Source organism: Gracilinanus agilis, chromosome 3 (assembly GCF_016433145.1).
Source record: "Gracilinanus agilis isolate LMUSP501 chromosome 3, AgileGrace, whole genome shotgun sequence".
NCBI lineage: Eukaryota > Metazoa > Chordata > Mammalia > Didelphimorphia > Didelphidae > Gracilinanus > Gracilinanus agilis.
This window is the reverse complement of record NC_058132.1, coordinates 594,541,484-594,549,868: the sequence shown is the minus strand read 5'-3', so window position 1 is coordinate 594,549,868 and position 8,385 is coordinate 594,541,484. Positions and strand designations below refer to the sequence as shown.

The window sequence follows — 8,385 nt, the reverse complement described above, 5'->3', positions numbered from 1 at the left end:
TAGGTCCCCTCCTTTTTTTTTTAATCTCGTTGGTATATAGACCCAATAGTGGCATTACAGGATTAAAGGGTATGCCAAGTTGTATAGCCCTTTGGGCACCCTGTATAGGCAGTTACCTATTTCATTCCAAATTGCCCTTCAGATTGGATGGATCAGTTCACAATTCTACCAACAATGCATTAGTGTTCCAATTTTGCATATCTTCTCCAACATTTATCATTTTTCTTTTACTGTCAAATTGGACAATCTACTAGATGTATGGTAGTAGTACCTCAGAGTTGTTTTAATTTGCATTTTTCTAATCAAGAGTGATTTAGGGGGGCAGCTGGGTAGCTCAGTGGATTGAGAACCAGGCCTAGAGATGGGAGGTCCTAGGTTCAAATCTGGCCTCAGACACTTCCCAGCTGTGTGATCCTGGGCAAGTCACTTGACCCCCATTGCCTACCCTTACCACTCTTCTTCCTTGGAAACAATACACAGTATTGATTCCAAGATGGAAGGCAAGGGTTTAAAAAAAAAGTGATTTAGAACATTTTAATATGATTATTGATAGCTTTTATTTCTTCATCTGGAAACTGCTTGTTCATATCCTTACACCATTTGTCAACTAGGGAATGACTTGTATTCTTATCAATTCAACTCAGTTCTTTAAATATTTGAGAAATGAGGCCTTTATCAGAGGAATTTGCTATAAAAGAATTTTCCCTGTTAGTTGTTTCCCTTTTAATCTTAGTTACATTGGTTTTTTTATGCTAAAACAATCAATAATTCTTTAAAATTTTTTTTACATTTTTTATTTCATCACATTTTTATACATCACAATACAAATATAAGCTACATTTCTGCCCCACTCTTCCTTTTTAAATGGTTTCTTTGACAGTAAGTGGAAAGTCTTTTTACATGTTTGGAAACCACCTCTGGGGCAGGTAGCAAAAAAACCACAAAAACTGGCAGGTTATGAACAATCACAACAGAATGCTCCAACTCTCTAAAAAGAGAAATACAAATTAAAATTCTGAAGCTTTACTTTCCACAATTTTGAGAAAGATTACAAGAAGAAAATGGTCAGTGTTGGAGGAACTGTGGAAAAATAGGCATACATACTAATACACTTTTGGTGGAGCTATGAATTTGTATGACAGTTCTGAGAAATGATTTGGAATTACTCTAAAAAGTCACTAAAACACAAATCTTTGACTCAGTGATACTACTATTGGCATATAACCCAAGAAGAGCAAAGATAGCCAGAAAGGTCCCATATATACAAAAATATTAATAGCAGCACTTTTTGTAGTTGCAAAGAACTGCAAACCAACAATACCCACTAATTGAGAAGCATCAAACATATGAGATATATGAAAGTGATGCGATATTATTGTGTTGTAAGAAATGAACATGGATTAGAGAAATACGTCAAGGCTTCTATGTACTAATGGTAGAGGGAAAGTAAGCAGAAACAGGAAAAACAATTTACACAATTGTTTAACCACCACAATATTAAGAAACACAACACTGATAGACTTCAAGGCTCTGATCAATGAATGCATTATGCAACTGTGACTTCAGAGGACTGGTGAAGGACCTTTGCTTTTTTTTCCTTTGGCAGAGAGGTATTAAAACTATATAGGTACAGAAAAAGAGAGAATTTTTAGGCATGTCGAATATGCTTCTTTTTTTCTTCACTGTGCTTATTTATCAGAGGAGGGAAATACTGAAGGATAGGGGAAAGGGTCGGACCACTGAAAGTGACTGTGATGTAAAAGAGTGTCAATGTTTTAAAAGGGGAATTGGAGGGGTGGGGGTGGAAAAAATATCTGAGGCCCAGAGCAATGATATTTTGGTGAAACAGAACAAAGAATTGAAAACTGAGAAATGGACTTCCTTGAATTTCCTTTATTTTATCTGTCTAGTCTGGGCATCGATGGGCGAGTGGGGACCATCATGGGATAGGGAAGGGGTCTCATCATCAGAAGGCCAGGCATCATAGGCATGTGACCTCCCATGGGCATCCTCATGCCAGGAGGAGGCCCCACAGGCATCATTCCAGGAGGGGGAGGCCCCATCATGGTAGGGTGAGGAGGTGGAATCATGGGCCCTCCTGGTGGAAGAGCAGAGAAAAGATTGGGAGGAATTCTTCCTTGCTGAAATGTGATGGTTGTTTTATCAATCAGGCTCTGGGCTTGCTCTTCCATCCATTTTTGATAATAGTCTCTCACATTCTCTTTGTGCTTCCTTCCACTACAGTGGGTCTTCCTCACAGATGGAGAATCATGAGTGAGATAGGTATCGCAGTAATCACAGTAAAACTTGGGCATGATGATGTTCACAAGTGCCTAATTCTGTTCCAAGAACCTTCAGAATAGCCTGGCTGTTTTCCCCACACTCTTCCACGTAGAAGGTTAACTTCAGGATGCTCTTTATAGAACAGCTAAAATGGGACCCGGCTCCTCAGACAGACACTCAGCGGGGATCCTAAAAGATGGACTGCACCCCAGCAACAAGGAGAGGAGGAGACACCCGATTGCTAGAAGCTCCGGGCCGACTGGAGGAGGGAGAGAAAAAAGGAGGGAGGGAGGGAGAAACGGAGAGAGAATAAGTAAGCAACCACAACCAGTTAGCTCAGGGAGAGAGGTCACATTGGTTTTGTTTGTACAAAACCTTTTAAATTTAATATATTTAAAATTATTCATTTTACATTTTGTTTCTCCCACTCTTGTTTGGTCAAAAATTCTTCCCTTCTCATAGGTCTGACAGGTGAACTATTCTATGGTCCCCTAATCTGCTTATAGTATCACCTTTTAGGTCTAAATCATATACTCATTTTGACCTTATCTTGGTATAGGGTATAAGATATTGAGCTATACCTACTTTCTGCCATAATGTTTTTCAGTTTTCCCAACAATTTTTGTCAAACAATGAGTTCTTATCCCAAAAAGCTGGGATCTTTGGGTTTATCAAACACTAGATGCTGGGGTCATTTACTCCTGTATATTGTGTGTCTAATCTGTTCCATTGACCCATTACTCTATTTCTTAGCCAGTACCAAACTGTTTTAAAGATTATTGTTTTACAGTATAGTTTGAGATCTGGCACTGTGCTTACATCTTTTAAAGGAATTTCTATGGTGTAAAAAGCTTCTGAAGATCTTGGTATCAGAATGAATAAGAAAGGATTTGTGTCAAGTACTCACTGTGCCAAAAGCTGGGAGCACCAAAAGACTCAAGTTGTTGCAGTTATTGCTGAGTAGGTGACCTTTCTTGTTCTGTTTCTTCATCTGTAAAATGGGTACAATTATACACTTCATCTCAAATAATTATGAGGTAATGATTTGAAAATTTTAAAAAGCTAAAGCTATGTGAGCTCCTGTCCTGCTGGGTGGTATTTTCTACTTCAGCTTCACAGCTTGTGTGCCTCTATTGGTGCGAGTGCTAATTTGATTCCCTGCCTGTATAAACGTTAAATTGCTTTGCACCAGCTCAAATACTGGTATCTACCACGTGGTCTGGTCCTGGGAAACCACTTTATACCTTCCACTCTTTTCCTCCCCTCTACCCACCCTTCTTCACCTTAGCCAATCACGAAGCAGTTCGCTCCGCGCAAATCCAACGCGACCATTCCGGAAACGGAAACTGCCAAAGAAGAGCGACATAATTGTTGTTTCTTCAGAAGTCTCCATTTCTCCTGTGGTGTCTAGGCGAGGTAGGGAAGGAGGAAACTGATTGGCTCTCTGCCCCATCGTTCTCGGCCGCTTCGGTTTCCCATTGGCCGCATTAGGGGCTGCCCCTTTGAGCAGGGCGGGAGATTCGGTGTGTGGTCCGGGAGCGTCCCCTCCTTGTCCCCTCAGTATTCCGTCCCGGTGTCCGGCAGCTAGTGGAGTTAGTTCTTCCGCTGCCGTCGGGCTTCGACTGACGTGCCGGCGCAGTTAAGCCGCTATTAGCGTTGCCTCTCACCACTTTCTTCAGCCGCGGACCGTTAGTCGGGTGAGCGTGGGGTGGCGATTGGGCCTGGGAGGCCAGGCGCAGCCGTGCTGGGCTGTGGAGACTTGTGCCGAGGTCTGGGCTCCGCCACCCAGGGGCCTGCGGTCAGGGCCTTGGGCGGGGATCCGAAGCCACGTTTCTCCCTCCCCTTGGCTTCCCCGGCCGCCCTTGTGGCCTTGTGGTTGCGAGGGAGTGGACACTTCCGCCGCCCCTGAAGTTTTCGGAATTGGAAAGGTTTGGGAGAGATCCTGGGAGCCTGGTGACTGGCTCCCCGAGAGACGTGTGTGGTGGAGTCATTTGGGTGGCTGCAGGGGCTGTGTTAGACCCCGCAACTAGCCTTCGCAACTTTTGTGCCTCCGTTTCTTTCTCCAAAAGAGGGATAATATAAGTCGGGGCTTATTGAGGACGGGATCTTTTCATTTTTATCTTTGTTTTCCATCCCACCCTATCCCTCCCTGCCTCCAACTCTTCACACTTATCCCTTAGAACCACTGTTGTTGAATTTAAATGTCAGGCCCAACCCTTAGACATCATTGTTTTCAATACTATTGACATCCAAAAATTGTGAAAACTAAAGAAGTCCCCTTGACTGAACAGATTGATTCAGAACATTTGGGATGCTTCTACTTAGTACAGTCCATTCCATCTTAGATCAGTTGGGATGCTTTTGCCCATACTTACTACGGTGCTGCCCATACACCAGCGCATAGTTGATACTTGATTGATTGATCACATAGAATTTGATTGTGACAATTATCTGGTAGTCTTGCAACTGCTGAACAGAGAACATTTTTTAACCCCTAACCTTCCATCTTGGAATGAGTAACGGTGTATTGGTTCCAAGGCAGAAGAGCGGTAAGGACTAGGCAATGGTGGTTAAGTGACTTGCCTAGGGTCACAAGCTAGGAAGTGTCTAAGATCATATTTGAACCCAGGACCTCCATCTCTAGTCCCGGCTTTCTATTCACTAAGCCACCTAGTTTGTCCCTCATATATAGTTTTAAATGTTTGGCGAGTTAGGTTCCTCCATATCGGAAAGAAATATCTTTTTTTGTCTGTGGATACTCTCTTCATTGCTAGTTAATATACTTTTTTCTCATCCAGATGTGGTCTTGTAGGCTTGTATTCTGTACATAATTATTTATGTATTCTCTTTCCTTAGGGAATGTAAGCTCCTTGAGGTGGTATTATTTTATTCTTTGTATTTCTCTTACCAGCACGGAGTAGCCATTTAAGAAATGCTTGTTGATTTACTGAATTGACTGGCTCAGTCAAGCTTTTCTGGTCTTCTCTGGACCGAGAATTAGGACCTAGGATTTTGTTAGGCATCTTTTTATTTATTTATTACAAACTTTTTCCATGGTTACATGATTCATGTTTTCTCCCTCCCCTCATCCCTCCCCACTCCTGGAGTTGACAAGCAATTCCACTTGGCTATGTGTGTGTATATGTATGTATGTATGTATGTGTATATATATGTGTGTGTGTGTGTGTGTATATATATACTCAAAACCATTTCCATATTATTCATTTTTGTAAAAGAGTAATCCTTTAAAACCAAAACCCCAAATCACATTTTTGTTAGACTTCTAGTCATATAGAAGCCATTTGTCCTTGATCTGGAGTCAGACTCATATCTATGTCATATACATTTCATCTACCTTTCCTTGCTAATGGAATTGTGGAATTGCAGGAAGGAACCATAAAAGTCAATCTAGTTTAACCCATGCAATTGATCATAAGAGATTTAGAACACTTTTTCATGACCCTTGTCCATTTATCAACTGGAGAATGTATTGATTTTTTTATACAATTGATTTAGCTCCTTTTAAATTTTAGTAATTAGAACTTTGTCAGAAGTTTTGTTATAAAGATTTTTTTCCCATTTTGTTGCTTCCCTTCTAATTTTGGCAGCATTGGTTTTGTTTGTACAAAACCTTTTTAATTTAATGTAGTCAAAATTATTTATTTTACATTTTGTAATTTTTTTTAACTCTTGCTTGGTCTTGAAATCTTTCCTTTCCCTTACATCTGACAGGCACACTATTCTGTGTTCACCTAATTTACTTATAGTTTCCTTCTTTATATTCAAGTCATTCACCCATCCTGAATTTATCTAGGTGTAGTGTGTGAGATATTGATCTAAACCTAATCTCTCCCATACTGTTTTCCAATTTTCCCAGCAGTTTTTGTCAAATAGTGAATTTTTCCCAAAAGCTGGGATCTTTGGGTTTATCATACACTGTCTTGCTGAGGTCATTTACCCCAAGTCTGTTCCACTGATCCTCCCTTCTGTCTGTTAACCAGTACCATATTGTTTTGATGACCACTGCTTTATAGTACAGTTTAAGATCTGGTGTTGTTAGACACCCCCCTTCACATTTTTTTTCATTATTTCCCTTGATTTTCTTAATCTTTTGTTTTTCCAAATGAACTTTGTTATAACTTTTTCTAATTCGGTAAAAAAGTTTCTTGATAGTTTGATAGGTATGGAACTGAATAAGTAAATTAATTTGGGTAGGATTGTCATTTTTATTATGTTAGCTCATCCTACCCATGAGCAATTAATATTTTTCTAATTACTTAGATCTAGTTTTAATTGTGTGGGTAATGTTTTGTAGTTGTGTTCATGTAATTCCTGTGCTTGTCTTGGCAAATAGATTCCTAAGAGTATTTTATAGTGTTTAGGGTGATTTTAAATGGAATTTCTTTTTCTAACTCTTGCTGCCGGGATATGTTGGAAATATATAGAAATGCAGATGAATTATGTGAGTTTATTTTTCTATCCTGCAACTTTGCAAAAGTTGTTGATTATTTCCACTATCTTTTTAGTTGATTCTCTAGAATTCTTTAAGTAGACCATCATATCATCTGAAAAGAGTAATAGTTTGGTCTCCTCACTGCCTATTTTTAAAACCTTTAATTTCTTTTTCTTCTTTAATTGCTATTGCTAGTGTTTCTAGTACCATGTTTAGTCATAATAGAGATGATAATGGGCATCCTTGTTTCACTCCTGATCTTATTTGGAAGGCTTCTAATTTATCCCCATTGCAGATGATGCTTGCTGATGGTTTTAAACATATACTGTTTTATTATTTTTAGGAAAGGTCCTTCTACTCCTATGCTTTCTAGTGTTTTCAATAGGAATGAATGTTTATTTTGTCAAAGGCTTTTTCTGCATCTATTGAGATAATCATATGATTTTTGTTGGTTTGCTTGTTAATATGGTCATTTATGTGAATGGTTTTCCTAATATTGAACCATCCTTTCATTCTTGGTATAAATCCCACCTGATCATAGTGAATAATCTTTGTGATCACTCGCTGGAATCTTTTTGCCTAGTATTCTATTTAAGATTTTTGCATCTATGTTCATTGAGGAGATTGGTCTGTTGTTTTCTTTCTCAGTTTTTGATCTGCCTGGCTTTGGAATCAGTACCATATTTGTTTCATAAAAGGAATTTGGTATAACTCTTTCGCTTGTTTTGTCAAATAGTTTATGTAGTATTGGGATTAGTTGTTCTTTAAATGTTTGATAGAATACACTTGTGAATCTGAATCCAACTGGCCCTGGGGATTATTTCTTAGGGAGTTCTTTGTTGGCTTGTTCAATTTCTTTTTCAGATATTGGATTATTTAAGTATTCTATTTCTTCTTCTGTTAATCTAAGCAATTTATATTTTTGTAAATATTCATCCATATCACCTAGATTGCCATATTTATTGCCATATAATTGGGCAAAATAGTTTTTAATGATTGCCTTAATTTCCTCTTCATTAGAGGCAAAGTCTTCCTTTTCATCTTTAATACTGTCAATTTGGTTTGCTTCTTTCCTTTTTTTTTTATTAGATTGAGCAGTACTTTGTCTATTTTATCTGTTTTTTCAAAGCACCAGCTTCTAGTCTTATTTATTAATTCAATAGTTCTTTTACTTTCGATTTTATTAATTTCTCCCTTGGTTTTTAGTATTTCTAATTTAGTTTTCATCTGGGGATTTTTAATTTGCTCACTTTCTAATTTTTTGAGTTGCATGCCCAATTCATTGATCTCTGTCCTCCTTAATTTGTTAATATATGCACTCAAGGATATAAATTTCCCCCTGAGTACTGCCTTGGCCGCATCCCACAGATTTTGGTAGGATGTCTCATCATTGTCATTTTCTTCAATGAAATTGTTGATTGTTTCTATGATTTCTTCTTTCACAATTTGGTTTTGAAGAATCATATTGTTTAATTTCCAATTGGTTTTTGACTTGCCTGTCCAGGTGCCCTTACTGATTATTATTTTTATCGCATTATGATCTGAGAAGGTTACATTTATTATATCTGCTCTTTTGCATTTGTTTGCCATGATTCTATGCCCTATTACATGGTCAATCTTTGTAAATGTACCATGTGCAGCTGAAAAGA

At 38.4% G+C, this 8,385-nt stretch overlaps 2 protein-coding genes across 2 annotated transcripts in view; one reads left to right on the top strand and one right to left on the bottom strand.

Annotated features, from left to right (window-relative positions):
• Positions 1 to 1,883: 1,883 nt before the first annotated feature.
• LOC123240074 (U1 small nuclear ribonucleoprotein C-like) lies at positions 1,884 to 2,431 on the bottom strand. The gene has a single exon (XM_044667452.1). The coding sequence runs from the start codon at positions 2,313 to 2,315 to the stop codon at positions 1,899 to 1,901; it is 417 nt and encodes a 138-aa protein (XP_044523387.1). The 5' UTR covers positions 2,316 to 2,431; the 3' UTR covers positions 1,884 to 1,898.
• A 1,469-nt stretch (positions 2,432 to 3,900) lies between these two features.
• The window catches only part of ORC2 (origin recognition complex subunit 2), a 61,956-nt gene continuing 57,471 nt past the window's right edge, over positions 3,901 to 8,385 (top strand). The window contains exon 1 of the mRNA XM_044669393.1: positions 3,901 to 3,980. The gene's annotated coding sequence lies outside the window, so the exon portion shown is untranslated. The remainder of the gene's footprint in view (positions 3,981 to 8,385) is intronic.